This window comes from Cottoperca gobio, chromosome 5 (genome assembly GCF_900634415.1).
Source record: "Cottoperca gobio chromosome 5, fCotGob3.1, whole genome shotgun sequence".
Lineage (NCBI taxonomy): Eukaryota > Metazoa > Chordata > Actinopteri > Perciformes > Bovichtidae > Cottoperca > Cottoperca gobio.
The window spans coordinates 7,467,613-7,483,712 of NC_041359.1; the positions used below are offsets into that span (position 1 = coordinate 7,467,613).

General features: G+C 41.7%; 1 protein-coding gene across 1 annotated transcript in view; it reads left to right on the plus strand.

Annotated features, from left to right (window-relative positions):
* The window catches only part of LOC115008342 (cadherin-4-like), a 207,244-nt gene that overhangs the window by 162,389 nt on the left and 28,755 nt on the right, over window positions 1-16,100 (plus strand). Inside the window, 3 exon segments of the mRNA XM_029431890.1 lie at window positions 1,239-1,394; window positions 7,251-7,395; window positions 15,671-15,843. Of these exon segments, the coding sequence (XP_029287750.1) occupies window positions 1,239-1,394; window positions 7,251-7,395; window positions 15,671-15,843 (474 nt within the window).

The following is a 16,100-nucleotide window of genomic DNA, read 5'->3' on the forward strand; positions in this document are numbered from 1 at the left end:
GATGACATCTTCATGCATTGTTTCCTAAATGGATAGTAATTACTGACTGAATTCATCAGCGGCGCTGTGCAGTAAATACTTGAAAGAAAAAAGTATTATACAGTTAATGTGCGTGTTGTTGGAGATGAAAGAAATAACACCATTAAAAAGGATTTGGACTACAATTAAGTGATTATTTAATTTGAGGGTCATGAGGGTCACAAACAACATTTCTGTAATGACTGTTTGTCCTCGGATGACCAAGCCCGTCCGTGCTGATTTGCTCTGAATTATGGCCAGAAGCATGCACAATAACACTATGGCAAACGATTAACAAGTTAACGGAATAGTTTTCTATCTGGGAAATAACTAACCTCGAATACATTGTTTGTTAATCTTAACGATTAGATAAATCAAAGAATAGTAATTATCCTGAATGAGGTGAAAGGCTGTGTATTAGTAATAGTAACACTTTCAGACCCACCGATGTAATTAACGTCTCATAATGTAGTTGCATTGCGTGCTGTGACAGTATCCTTGGAGCCCATTGAAAATCAATGCCTCATAAAGAAATGCTTCAATCCAATCTCCTTTTGTCTTCTTTAAAGTCAGCAAGGTGCCGAGCTAAAGTATTGATATTTTTCATTTCTGTGGCAGTGGAGGCGCTCACACTGAAACTTGTTCAAAGTAAAATATATCACTCTTTAAATGTCACATTTTGTGTTGTGTGAGAAGTAACAGCTGGGTTGTCTAAGGTGAAGCAGGCACATTGAGATATTAAGCACCAGTCAGAAGTGGTTGAATAACTGCATGAATCATTTTCACATCATCCAGACAGGTAGAGCATCAGATACACCATCATAGCTGGCAGTAAGGTCCTTTTACACTTGTTCAAGGTCTGCTGAGGAGCTGCTGTGAAGGTAAAGAAAAGCAAAGAATAAACAGGTGAAAATAAATCCTCTGACTATTTCTCTCACTGCACGTTGTTCAATTTAAAAATGTTACCTTCAGGCTGTGGGTTCAAAGCATTAGCACAAAAGAAAGATGGCAGTGAAAATGTTACCATCAATGTATCTATCAAACAGCCATGTCCTCTCACTCTTCTCTCTTGTATTTCACAATGCCTTTTTTTTTTTTTTTACAATTTATGTCTCTATGCTCTGATCATTTTGTGATTTCTGTTGCAAGATCAGGAAAAGCCAGGACTCAAAAACTGATTTTCCTCTCTGTTAAACTTGTTTCTCTCCTTCTCTTTTCAGATCCGCTCAGATCAGGACAAGGCTGCTGGCATCCGCTACAGCATCACAGGAGCAGGCGCTGATCAGCCCCCGAGTGGGATCTACAACATAGACCCCATCAGCGGCAACATGTTTGTCACCCAACCGCTGGACAGAGAGGAGAGAGCCTCCTTCCATGTAAGGAAGAAACGAGTCTGTCTTGTCTGTTTCTGTTTCCACTCTAGCTCCCTTTACGTCTGTCTCATTATCATCTCATCATTACCCCTGTGGAAATGTGCCTTGCTGTTTCTCTTCCACATCTACCTTTCTTTCTAACACTAATGTTGCCTGCCCAAAATAAACCACAAGTCGGAGCGCATTCAGAGAACAGTGCCGTACCTTCACACCAGCATCTCTAGGTTCCGATTGATGCTCAAGCCAGCAACGAATTCCTCCACAAAACACACAGCCTCTTCAGCTGGCATTCATATTGAGGTTTAACGGCACAGAGGAGCGCAGGACGGATAGAACAGAGGGGAAAAGAGACAGAAGCAAGGTGGAATGCATGGAAATTGTTGTCTTTGTTCTCACCATCAGAGCTAATGAGCAGGTGCAGCTTGAAGTGCGTGTGCACATGTAGTGAATGCTGATTGATACATTATGTGTGTTTTTACCTTAAGGGGATACACTGCAGATGAAAAGGGTAACAGATATCACCATGAAACCTCCCCAGTTGATTACTGACGTGTATTTTAAGTTTTCTGTAATTTTATATTTAAATAAACAAATGAGGCATATGTGCTAATTTGCATACAGAACAGAATTTCTCAGAAAATACGTTTTGTTTTTGGCATATTAGACTCAAATCTTTTTACAGAGGGAATTTTTAAAATCTCTCTGTATCACTCCATAAATCACAAAATACAGCCATGTGCCATGTTTTTAAGAATAAAATGTTGTACAAATTAAGTCTATGCTGGATATATGAACAAACCCTGCAGTATAAACCTTCAGAATATAGATAGGAATGAAACGGGAAGGTTTGGTGCAGGTCAGTTCTACTGAAGTGGACATTTATAGCTCAGAGTTTGAGAGAAAACTCATTTTGGGAAAACAGCCTTTAAAGATATATATTGTAACATTCCATACCTTACTGGTGAATAGGATAAACATATTTAACTACTAAATACCACCATTAAACTTCCCCAGTTGATTACTCAATCATTTTTGCCATACAAGTTTTCTGAAATGTTATATAATTTAGGAGAAATATACAGACACAAATAGACAAAGTAAGTAAAATAAACACCTAAATGTGTATTTTGGATGTTTTCTTTTCACTAGTCTTTAAAAAGAAATGTTATGGAAGCAAAATAGCCCAAATCTCAAAATTGACTAGTGCATGAAAAAATGATGTTTTTGACTGCAATGTCTCTCAGGACAGGACAACGGGTCTCTCTTTTCCCCAGTTATTCTTACTTTCTGGATGTGCTTTACCACCTTCCTGTTTCACTTCCCCACCCTCACATGTTGTTCCACGCTGACCTTGTGCACTTTTCAGCTGTGCTATTCAAAGGTGCAGCTGTACAGTTAGTGCTGCATATGGCCCATAGGATTCCCCACCACACACACAGGAAGCTGTGAGTTTGATTTCATGACTGGCCCCTCTGTAACCTCGGGTTAAACAGCTTTGCGAACGTGTGAATAAAAAAATGCAGACCACATGAGACTTACGCTAGGGCCATTGGTTCATATACACACATTACAGGTTTCAGTTTATATCAGCAAAGACTACCACCTCCCCTCGAGGTGAGCGCAGGTGTCACACTCACAACACCCGCGTGCCTGTCAGCATGATAGATGGCTGCGCTGCTGATAGAGCTAATTCAAAAGCACGCTGAAGTCTCAGAGGAAGAATAGAATAAAGGAGAGTGGCTCTCTGTCAGTGCACACTCTGAGCAGTATGCACAGATTATAAACACCAATGCACACACGCAGGATGTGCGATGACTATAAACAAATACAAAGCTCCAGATGATTGCCTTCTTGATGTGTTTGTCCCGTACTTGTGTGTGGCTGTGTTCCATTTAGTTTTAGATGAGCCTCTTGTTACCTTACTTGTTACTTTACAGGCTGTGGATCGCTGCTGCGTGTTTGTCATCTCTCCATACCTGCTCTAACCCTCAACCAGCAAATTGGGATCAATAAAGCAGCCAGGTTATTGGTCCCTGGGAAAGGACAATCGCTCAGTAAACAGTTCTTATTTGACACTGCCTGTAGTGAAAACAGCATGTTAGGTTGAGGGCACTCCAAGCTGAGTGTGGGTCCTACTTAGACTCCCGTGGACCCATGCTGCTTGTGATGTGATGTATGCTTTGGTGTAGGAGAATGCAGCCAGAGTTTGACCCTGGGGAAATTTAGTCCATTGCTTACTTTCTTTCAACTCAACGGGAAGTTCCCAGCGCTGCTGCTCTCTCACAGGCCAAACTTTGCTTGTTAGTTTTGGGTTCTAGTGAAAAGAGAGACGCGGCTGCTGTTTTTGACAGACTAGCACCAGGGGAAGCGATCTGCAAGGTGAGGAGAGTGGGTGTTAGCCTGAGCTTCAGTTTTGTCAGACAGATCTACTGTGAGTCAGCCGAGCACAAGTAGAATTGAACAAATATGAGAATGTCTGCAATTCTTTTGTTTCTTTGCATGAATGCGTGCACTTTAGTAGGCAGTGAGTGTTTGTATGTCTGTATGTCTTTAGTAGTCTGTATGTCTTTAGTAGGTAGTGAGTGTTTGTACACAGATGAGCACGATCAGCTGATAATGCTGTTGGGACATTTGTGTTTATTTAGAGGGGAGGTCATGTGTTTCGTGTCCACATCTCCGAAATTGAGGGTCAAAGGGAGTCACATGTTTTCAAGCCCCTAGAGAAAAATGTGTGATTTGTGAGATTGGGCTATATATTAAATTAACTTGACTTAATGGACACTATTACATGTATAACAAGAAGAGCACTCAGAGAGCGCTGAGCTCCACCAATGCCAATATTCCATTTATCACAATGTTATCGCACCGGGAAAAAAAAAAATTGTGCCAGTAGTTTCTTTGTAATCCTGCTGACAAACAAATCGAGCGGAGGTAATTAGCTAATTTCATAAATATTGGAAGAAATCTAATATTTGCTGTAGTTAGTCACAGTGGTGCTTTGAGCTACATGTAAAACGTCAACATGCTAACATGCTGATGTTTAGCAGGTATAATGTTCATGTGCATGCTAACATTTGTGCCACGGTATGGTGCAGAGTTTAACAAAGGGCAAACTTTATTTAAACAAAAAAAGTACAAAGCAACAACTGAGCTGATAAATACAGACGGTAAATAGTAAACACAAACCAGAGAAGACACGAGGGAAGGGAAGACACCACAAGGGGAGACACGAGGTAACATCGCTGACGAACAGACAAGGAACAAATGGGACAGACAGGGATATATACACACAGACACCAATCAAGGGAACGAGCTGGAGGAGAAAGGCAAAGACACGAGTGAATGGACACAGGAGGATCAAATCAACAATCACAGAAGGAGGGAAAACACAAGGACAGGAAAACACAAGGACAGGAAGTAAAACAAGACATGACACAAGGAGATGTGAACATTTCAAAAATAAAACAGGAACTAGAAAACCAAGAGCATGACAATTTGTTAATTTACAATAAAAATGAAGTACAGTGCAGGCTAATGGGAATATTTACAGATATAAAACAAAAGTATTGGACACATTGATGGTTGCTGCTCTAGATGTAAGGGATCATCAAAGTCATTAGTATACATATTATTTGGATGATGTATTCTACTGACTGTTGTGCCAATCCATGGAGTAGATGCTGAGGTATTTCACTCAATGAGTAAAAGCTTTCACCTGCTGGTGGTGCTAGAGGAAAATTCAGAGGAATGTCATGAAATCATGAAAGTCATTAGAATGTATATTGACCTTGAATATCTTTCATTTTATGAAAATCTATCAAATAGTTGTTGAACAACTGAGTGGTGGTGGGCCGAGCAACTGATAGACATCAACATCCCGAGAGCGTCACTGCTAGCTTGTTTTAAAAAAAAAAATGTTTATAGTGGCCTATCTGGTACCCCTTTGATGAGTGCATCATAAGAAGTTATTCATAGGTAGGTAGTTGGCATAAGCAACACTGGCTACATTATTTTAGCAGAGAAAGAAAAATCGCCTCATACAGTACAAAATTGTCAAGTATTTCTGGAAGTACCATGTATGGTTATAAATTGGGTAAGGGGACCAATGGGCCGAATACAAGCTGTATTTCTCCTCTGTGGTCAGTCCAGTCATACTAAAGCTCACCCTGCAGAATACTGATGTCGGCTCACACACACACATTTGCAGTCTGCGAGACACACTCACTCCTCCAGGCCCTTAGATCACATTTCCAATTCCTTCATCGAGCACACAGGCACAGACACACATAAACAGACTCTGGTGCACACACTCACACAGAAAGGCGCACACAGAGTTGCGAATATAGAGATATATACACATGTAGAAAAATTATAAAGTATGTAGAGATATACGCACACAAATCCACAGGCAGAAAGGACCAAACACACTCACACACACACCCATGTGGAAGCAGTCACACTTATCGCAGTCACACATCTCAGTGTGCAGTGCTCACAGCTGAGGAAACAGATTGGGCTTGTTTGTTTGTTTGTTGGGTCTCCTCTCCATGTTTGTTTGCTGTGGTTCAGCCAATGGAAAACTAGCATCTTGAGGATCATTAAGTGGCTAAAGAGGGATCTTTTGATTGTCTGTGTGTGTCTCCCCCTAGCATGTATCCACGCGCTTTTGACAATGTTCGTGTTAATATGCGTAAACATGTGTCTGAATTGGTGTTTGGATGTGTGTGTGAATGCTCCAGCAGGCGCGTGTTCGGGTATGTTTTGAAACATCCTTGACAGGCAGGCACAAAAGCCGACATGATTAGTTGTGTTTTGGTGAAGGCAGGTGCCGCCATTCAATCTTTCATGTCACCCGACAATACATTACGGCTTCATGTAAATAGGCTGGCAGGCAGATCCTCCTCAGCCGTGTTGTGGCAGACGAAATATTTTGCTGCCAGTGTGTCAGTTTCAGACAGAATGAGAGCCCTTCTTTCTTACCAAGCCAAGCTGTGATTGAATAACATTTCGGCAGAGGATATGGATTTCTCTGCAATTCAATGAAGGTAATGTAAGTCACAGAGAACAGGGCCTCGTTTGGTTCCAGGGCTATTACAAAGCTTTGCGTTATGTTAGGTATCATTAGTGGGGATTGGTTGGGAATAGAGGGTGTGTAACAGCAGCGCAGCAGATTAAGACATCCCACTGTAGATGATGATTGCTTTTGTCAGTCCTCCCTGTTCAAGCCCCCACACCCCCACACTGCCTCTTTGTGCTTTCATCTCTCATTTACTTGCACAAGGCTCAGTCACTCTCCTCTCTTTCCCATCTCATTCGCCTTTTTCCCTGTGCCGCTCTTCTTTCTCCATTCTCTCCCTCTTTGCTCTGTCTGTCTATCACACTGTGAATTGTTAAGGAACAGCTCATCACTCAGAGACATCCATCCAAATGGCTGCCTTTGTCAAAACAAACCGGAGACAAACATTCTCCCGGAACAAAAAGAAGTCACAGCTTGAGCAGAAACACCTCTCTGATATTTCTTTAGGCCTCTGGCTGTGCTAAATAACAACATAGGTGTTGTTGGTGTGTCTGGAACATTTCACTCCTTCGCCCCTTTCTGTGTTGTTGTGGTCCGTGCCAAGATATCAACAGGATACTCATGCCCCGTTGGTAAACAAGAATATTTGCCAGTTAAATGAAGTTGCCAATTAATAAAGTCAAAGTTGTGTGCTGACTGAGTTGGTTCCAGTCCAGACAGTTTCATATCAATCAAGCCAGCGGCCCGTTGTCAGTTGAGCTACATTTGGAATATTTATTCGAGCTCATATTCATCGTTGAATGCTAATGGTCCATTCTTTCTTTCTGTGCATGTATTGACAGCTGCGAGCACATGCAGTGGACATGAATGGTAACCAGGTGGAGAACCCGATCGATCTGTACATCTATGTGATCGACATGAACGACAACAGACCTGAGTTTCAGAACCAAGTGTACAACGGCTCCGTGGCTGAAGGGTCCAAACCAGGTAAGAGTTATTCCTACTCTTCACAGACACAGGTCATTACAAAGGTAATACAGGAGTAAACGCAGGTTCATTTGAGAAATCTGCACCGCATCACTCAGCAATGACTTCTTTTACAAAATATTTCAGTTTTTGACCACAAGGCCAACTCGGAATATCCGAATGGAAAATGCTGTTTTCATGTCTCGTATCAAATTCAGAATAATGTTGGAATATAAGTGTGCATGTCAATTAAGAGATTATGAGGGAAAACAAAAGCATGCATGTTGTTCGCTATGATGCTTACCTCGTTCGATGAAGTTTAAACACATTTTTGGAGAATTAAATTGCAACGTGAAGCTCCCTGAAAGGTTATATAAGGTGTTATATGTAGTTATATGGTCCTTTAGTGCAGACTGGCTACCTTCCTTGCGTTATCAGCCAGTCACAGCAAACTCAAACTTATTTGCTATTACATTTATGATTGTCATTACAGTACAGACAAACAACCACCTACCTTGTGTTGTAAGTGCAAACGAGTCATGTCTCTGTTTCAGGTCTAGTTAATTGGTTAGCAGCTTAGTTGCAAAGTCAACACCTTTATTTAGTGTGAACAAATATTTTAGGTGAATGTTGATCTGAACGAAGTGCCCTTGCAGAGAAAGGGTCACAAGACACTCTAAATACCCCTCATCAGGTTATGTGCTTCCTACAATAATATTAGTAATATTGAATTATTCCAATCTTCCAATTCAAATGTAGGCAGAAAAACTAAAAAGAAATAACAAACTATACACAATACTTATAGTGTTTCTGTCATTTTCTCTTTTACAAAGGTGAAAGAGAAGGATCAATTGATTCCCCACTGAGTCTGAAGGAATCTAATAAATAATCACTATGGCTTGATGCAGTGGTTCACATTTGTTTTGGTTTATGGCACCTTAAACAAAGGGACCCCTCGTCACAGGTTTTAAAGAGCCTTTTTATTTTCTCTCGTCTCTTGTTAATCATCTCACGGCCCCTGAGAAATACTTGTGGGGATTTGTATATATAGAGTTTGTTAAATGCAAGAGTTTCACGTTCACACCTTCAGATTCAGGGTTAACAAACATACAAGCTCGCATTGTGACTAAAGACGAAGTGAACAGGAAGTGCTGACAATATGAGCTCAAACTGCACTTCAGTTTACTTCTGAATGGCTGAGTCATAATAGAGCCCATAAAATACCTATAAATACAAGCCTGCAATCATTTGCAATTGTAACAATTTAAATTGTATAATGGAACAATTCAGATGAATGCACAGAAAATCCAACAATCCATTTCAAGCTGTACTTTAGACTGATTTATGAATAGCTAAAAGGTTTTATTGCATTGGTTTAAATTACGATTTGCGAGAAGAAAATGTTTGAAATTACTTCAATGCACAGCCTCTTAATACCTAATGATCCAGTTTACTTCTTTAACTCTACTTCAGTCAGTTTGACCAATCAGATTCTGTTTTATTTTCCTTCTTCCAGAGGTCCCTTCAGAAAACCTTATGTTTCAATCTCCCTTCAATAAACTTGGACTATGGCCAACAGACATTATGAGCTGTGAATTTGTTTTGGGTTTGCTCTGACGAGGGCGAGTTCATGAGATATTTGTGTCACAGTATCTTGGATCGATGCATCATTATCAGATTCTGCGGAGCATGGAGAGATGTAGACCTTCCCTCGGAATCAGGGAACAGCGCTGTGGTCAGTGCGAAGCAAGAGCCGAGAGGAGAATGCTCAAGTAGCTTTCATGTCTCGACTGGAAGAACTCTTGTTCTAACAATCAGACCCTGAGGACCCGTGTTTGTCTTCACAGCATTCAGATATTGTTCGGTTGCAAAGTTTAATCTCGGCGGAATTTGTAAACAATATAGGAAAGCATGTTGTGCGTGTGTATGGATGAGCAAGTATAGGATTGACTTTGTGTGTGTCTGTGTGTGTCTGTGTGTGTGTGTCCTCAGTGGAGCATGAGTCTATATACAGAGCTCCTAATTAGCGAGGGCAACCACACATTCCAAAAGCTACTTTCTTCGTTTTTCACTCTGATAATCTCTGTTTAGTTTTAAATGAGAGCATGTGACGACAAACGTCTTTGAATTCGATTTTTGTTTTGAACAGAAGGCAATCTGTGATACCAATTAACACAAAATATGTTTCACTGTGTACAGTATAATGGCTCTGCTCTTCGTTGAGCAATCACTACCAAGTAATACACACAATGTCAGGTATTGAGAGCTGTGTCACAAAAGCATAGTGTGTGTGGAGCTTCCTTTGCTCAGTCAATGGTCTCTGAATTGATGAATTTTAATTAGGATAATAGGATGCAAAGCAGCGTTGGCCTAATTGCCTGTTTAGTCAAAGAAAACAGAAGGACGGAGATTCTTCTCCAGTGTAGGTTCAAGGAGACATTTTATACTTTTCTGGCCCATTTAAGCTTTAATAAATCCTCCTTAAATCGTTTACTCACTAATAATGGGCACAGTTGAAACCTCAAGTTAAGTGGCGCACAGTTTTGCCAAAGTTATTTTTTATACCCAGTAGCGCCGAAGATAGAGAACCGAATACACAGCCAACTTATATGCATTTGAGGTAGATGTAGTACGTTAATCAATATAAATTCTGCCTTTGGCTAAACTTCTTTTATGCACCTTTCCATTACATTGAATCATAAAACGTATTGCTCCATCAAAAACATTACCACTCAATAAAAGAACTACCAAGCACAAATACATCTTAGTTTTGTCCCAGGAGTGCCTCAGATTCTTCACCTTTGCATGTCGTGAAGAGTTCCTCAACTGCGTTTTTGTTTTTGACACTTAATCAATATTCTCACACTACACCGGGTCTGACATTTTAAGTGATTTTGAGTGACCAATTAAGTTCAGCAATCACTGTCGCTGAGCTTCCAAGTGTGCATCCAGAATCTGCACGTGGCTTGGATCATTCTGTGGAATCCAAAGATGACCATGAAAATGCCCGAGGTGTTAGTCATGGTGACACACTGTCTTTCCATCCAGCCCACAGGTGGTGTGTTGAAAGCTGTCACTGCATTGCAGCTGACAGGTGCCGCTCGGGGGAAGGGTGTCCAGCGATGCTGCTGGAATATCTCAATTCTCTGTCTCCCACTGCCCACAGCAGGTTTAAACTGTGATTAAACAGCCAACAATACATATATATCTATATAGATATAGATATACCACACAACGATTCACAACAAAATACTATCACAGTCATATTGTGTTTAAAAAAAAAACACAGGGAAATCAATATTGAAAACATTTAAACATTTCACAAGCTTTTAATTATCACAATTTGTATAAAGCTTCAAGGTGATAAGTGATGCAATAGTGGAGTGCATTGTGGTTGTCATGAAACTATTTTCAAATCAAAAACTTAGACTCAATTAAACACATTTTCTCATTTACCTCTGGATGCTGTGAGCTCTCACATAAGGAAAAAACACATTATAATTATCTTCATGATTAGATGCCACTTGTGTTAAGTGTAATTACTTTAAACTTAAAAATAAACTAAACAATTACATTTCCCAATTTTATGGAAAAAAGTGAAATGAATCAAAAACTATACTACAATATTTCTTATTCTTGTTCAATGCTCATACTCCATCATCTCAGAAGAAACTTAATTGAAGGCATATAGATCTGCAGAAAGACGTTTTTGTATGAATGTTTAAATATGTGGAACAGCAGCAGCTTTATTATGGATAGTTGTTCAATAAATGTCCTTCGCCCCCTTTGTGTTTTAAATGCCAAGCAAAGGGGGGAGGTGTGTAAAGCTGTAGGAGTATCACCTTCTGTATCTACAGACCCAGATATCAAAGGTTCTCTGGAGCATTACCACAACACATCTTCACATCTAGCGCTGAGGGAAAGCCGTCAAACAGGGAGACCTACAGGGAAGCGCACTTATCACCATCACCAGATGTTACGTAGGGAGAGACGTCAGCCAGGATCACTCTGAGACGGCTTCCTTTGTCACCTTTTGCTGCGGGGCCCCCAGCTTAGAAAGAGAAAGAACCTCTGACTAATAGAATTATATTTGTGCAGGTAATCACACATAACAAAATGAGCTATCTGATCACATAATGCTCTTGTTGATTAAGAATAAATAGGATTCAACATGAAACTAGGATTATTCTGGGAAACCTGCTATTCCTGTTGAATGTTCTTCTTCTTTGTTGTTTTGGCTTGTTCTCCTCCTGAGGTACTATTTAAAAAATCTGTGGTCTGTGGCTCAAGAGTTATAAACTCAGGCTAACATACGTACATTGAAATAATACATGAAATAGCCTTTCCAAGGTCATCAAAATGATTTGAATTTCTGTAAAATCCTCAAGACTGTGACATGAGACAGTCCTTGCGTTGTGTTAAGTGGCTTCAGATAAAGAGTTTTTCTGACATGGCGTGACTTCCTCAGAAAGCTCTCATCGTCTGAGGCTGCAGTGTACTCAGAGCATCTGTGATGTCTCTGACAGCAAGTTCTTCCATTTCTTTTTTAAAAAGGCTTTCGTGAAGGAGAGTGCAAGATCAAAACCAGCAGCTGAGTGTCTTCTTTAGCAGTTGATTTGCCCTCCCAATGGGGGACATGGACACTGCGTCTCACTCTCTCTCGCGCGCTCCTAAAACAGTTTGCTAACAGTTGCGCAGAGATGTAAGTGACTTTCCCTCTCCGTCTTGCCTGGGGGGGGTAATTAGGATTCGGCACAGGTGAGAAGAGATGCAGTGATGGAGGTGAGCAGAGATATTTCAATCAGTATTCGGCCGAGACTTTGTGAGAAGGTGTTTCTCACTGTACTCCTCCTCGTTTTTCCATATCATAGTGCCGGTCCAGAGAACACCTCAGAGCCACATGAACAGTTTTTATTGACACGCAGCATCAGCAGTTACCACTACGATGTCACAGGACTGTGTCAGCGAATCCTTTGTACCTGTAGGTTTAAGTGTTATAAAGTAGATATGAAGTCTTATCATCTTTACTACTCAGTTCCACACGCATTTGTAATTCAGTGAGTTTTCTCTCGGTGTGTGTTTTACCTTTGGCATGCTGTCAAAACCTCATCTGACAGTTTGTTGAGTGCGACAGTAGCAGGTACAAGATACAGAAGGCCGTGGAACAAATGTCCATAACGTTTGGAGACTTGCGAGACAAATTCAATGATGCAGATGCCAAGATACCCTGACCTTTAATCTGTAGAATTAAAGAATAGAGAATACTGATCCTACCATTCCCACATTGCTAAGTACTCAACGTCCAAGTCGTGATAACCTAATGACATTGTCTTGACAAAGCTTTGCCAGAGCTAAACAAAGACATTGAACAAATGTTTCCTCAGGTTAAGTACTGTAGTTCTCACAAGTGGAGTGCCTACTTAAAAAACAAGACAAGTGCTACTGGTCATGTGTTGTACAGATTATTCAACCAGGAATCATTTTAGGCCCATCCAAGATTTGGAAGTGCTCCAACTGCCAATCAGCTACCATTGTCTATGTAGAAAATAAACTGCAGCCGGAACCCTGGACATCCGAAATAACTTCTCCCATGTAGTTACTCTATTACCTTTATGTGAGACAAAGTGGAGTCCTGCGCAGGTTCAGCTGCCTGTCCTTAGCACTGGCACAGGCTTCAGCCCCTGTGTCCCTGAATGAGAGGAGGCAGGGAGAGAATACTGCAGTAACAGTGATCAAGGTAAAACGTGCATTTGATCTGGCCTTTGCATCAACTTATGAAGGCTGCCTTTTTCTGACCTCATTCGTAGTGGCTTTTTTTTTTTATGGTTTGACTACGTCCTTGTGTCCCCGGAGAGTATTGGGCCCAACTAAAGGCTCTTGTGTGAACACTGTGTGTCTCCTTCACCCCAAGACTCAACAGGTTTCAACCTTTTCTCTTGCCTCTCTTACCTCTCAACCTGGACTTCTCCTTCTCACCCTCTATCTACTGTACCGTGGCCACTCTATCAACCTCCATCTTCCCTCCACTGACACCGTCTCTTACACTGTCCATCCCCTGCCCGCTCGCTCCCTGACTTCCCCTTGTACTTTTTCTTTTAGTGGTCTTTATAAACCCTCTCACCTCTATTCTCGTCCTCACTTTCTTTTTCGGCTTTGCAATTTCCTCCTCCGCTTTCTATCTTTGCATCTGTGTGTGTCTATCAGCCTGTTACTGCTCTATCTGTCTTTCTCCATCCATCTTCCTCTCTTTTTCTCCATTTTCCCTCTAATTGGGAGGCAGATGTTGACTCTGGCTGACTAATGTTTCGGCAGCAGATAGACCTCACCGGTGATCTCAAGTCACGTGATCAAAATGGCCAACAATATGTGTGCCTGCCTGCCACCAGTTAAATGTTCAGCTCCAGCGATTTTGGCGAAAAAGCAATTAGGATTTGGAATTAGTGTTCAAATTAAAGAGGAATTAAACAGGCTCAGAGATTAACCCTTTCAGGCATGGCCACCCCTCTTTGGATCCAAAAGCGCACGATCATCATATCACTGAATCCTCCTCATTGAAATGAAAGGTAGCAGCGCTGACATGTGATTCAACATCACGTCCTCTCCCTCCCTACGGGGCTGGAAAGGTTGATTATTGACGCTGTCCCCGGTGGAATGGCCATAATTGTTTTTCTTCTTCCTGTCTTTCCCTGGACTCTTTTCTTTTCCTTGCTGGACAAAGTGACAAATCCTGCTTTGAAACTTAATGACGTTTGAAATGGAATTTGAGGCTACAATTATCCTGTCCATACAGGCTGTCACAGGAATGATGGTGCCATCCAGACACAATTATGAGAATAGAGACACCTGGAACTGCTCAGACCTACAAGGGAGTCCAGCAGCTCCTGCTTCGGATGAGACTTTTACGTTTACTTCTGCTGTACACTAAAGTATACAAGCTGTGTTTTTTTTAATGAATAATTTTGACTGCGTTTGATGCGATAACTGAACATCGTTGGTTTAGTGCCTGCTCAGCATGGCACCCACCACCCACCGTCGTGAGTACTGTGGTAATTAGAGTGCTCATGCATTAGCTGCTGAGATTCTTTTTGGTGCCCACTAACATGAAAATAGTTTTTAAAAACCATCGAGAAATGTATTAAAATTACATGTAGGCGTTATAATTACCACTCTCTCCTTTTTCTGTTTCCCGTAGGCTTTTTATATTTCCGCTCTTATGTCCTTGTCTACTCTAAGGTTTTCTCTACTTACACTGTCCTCTCATTCAAGCATGTTAATGCTGCAGCCGTCTCTTCTCTCTGCTGTCCTCCTCCTGCGAGCTGACAGTCTCTCTCTGTCTGCAGCAGCAGCAGCAGCCTGTAAATGGCTGCCTGATGGAAAGTGACATTTTCACAGAACCCTGCGAGAGATGCGAGGTGATCTCTCCTCTTTCCAACACAAAGTGCTCCTAATTGCCTGGTCGCGTTTGTGAGCCAAGCTGACAAACCCGTGCAAATCAATAATTCTGCTCGGGGAAGATGCAGGGACACAGGGCCGCTCACCCTGATACGTGCCGTGAAGACACACACGCACACGCATACAGATGCACACATGCACCTGTAAGTAAACGCAGACATACATACAGTCTTTACCGACACACACACACACACACACACACACACACACACACACAAACTCCCTCCACCTCGCTGTGCTGTCTGCCCTCAATGGCAGTGTTTATCCGTGATTCTAAGACAAATAGGGAGAGAGCATCGGAGCATTAAGGGCAGCCACGGTGCTGCTGAAGGCTGAGATAATGGATGGTGGAAATGGCAGAAGAAACAGCGCTGCTCATTACTAAATGGACTCTGCAGAGGTGGAAAGTTTGCCGCACTAGCTATACAGATGACAGAACAGCACAGCTTAAAATATAGGGGCTTATTTAACAGATTTTGTTTGTGTTTTTGAACTCTGCTCTGTAGTAGCTTTCATTCTAAAAGTTGCTTGCCAAAGAACAGAGAATGTCAGCGATTGGCAAAGTCTGATTGACTTGTTTCTAGTTTATAAATGGGTTTGTTGTCTTCTGAGTTTTCCCTGAGCCTTCTTCCTTCTCTTTGATATTTTGTACAAATTCATTAACAGCAGTGGGAGACATTATGCTTTATGTATTTTCAAAATGTTTGTGTGCACATCTTTGTATTGTAATGAATGCCACCCGCTGGTTTTCCTGTCTAGATTTTTTCCCAATTTGACCTCTTCTAGTGCGTGTTCAGTACGTCCTCTACTTTTCAGGTTCAGCTAACTAACTTTCTCTCCACAGGCTCGTCTGTGATGCAGGTGACAGCCACCGACTCCGACGACTCCACCACAGCTAACGGCATGGTGCGCTACCGCATCCTCTCACAGACCCCCCACAGCCCCATCCCGAACATGTTCACCATCAACAGCGAGACTGGAGACATTGTTACCGTGGCAGCCGGCCTAGACAGAGAGGTCAGTGTCAGCTGTCTGCGTTGTGCCCTTGTTACTCTCACCATTTGATCATTTTGTGTCCATCCAGCCTTAAGAGACTGTTCAGTGACTTGATGTCGTAGTGTTGCTCTCTTAGCACTCAGCGGTGTGGTTAATACATCCAGGGGTTAAAGTAGGCCAGAGCAGAGCTCGGCTTCCTTCAGTCCAAATTGAAGCTCTGCGTCAACGATATGGGTAACATCTGGTACTCATGCAGCGAATGTCACTACAACTAAATG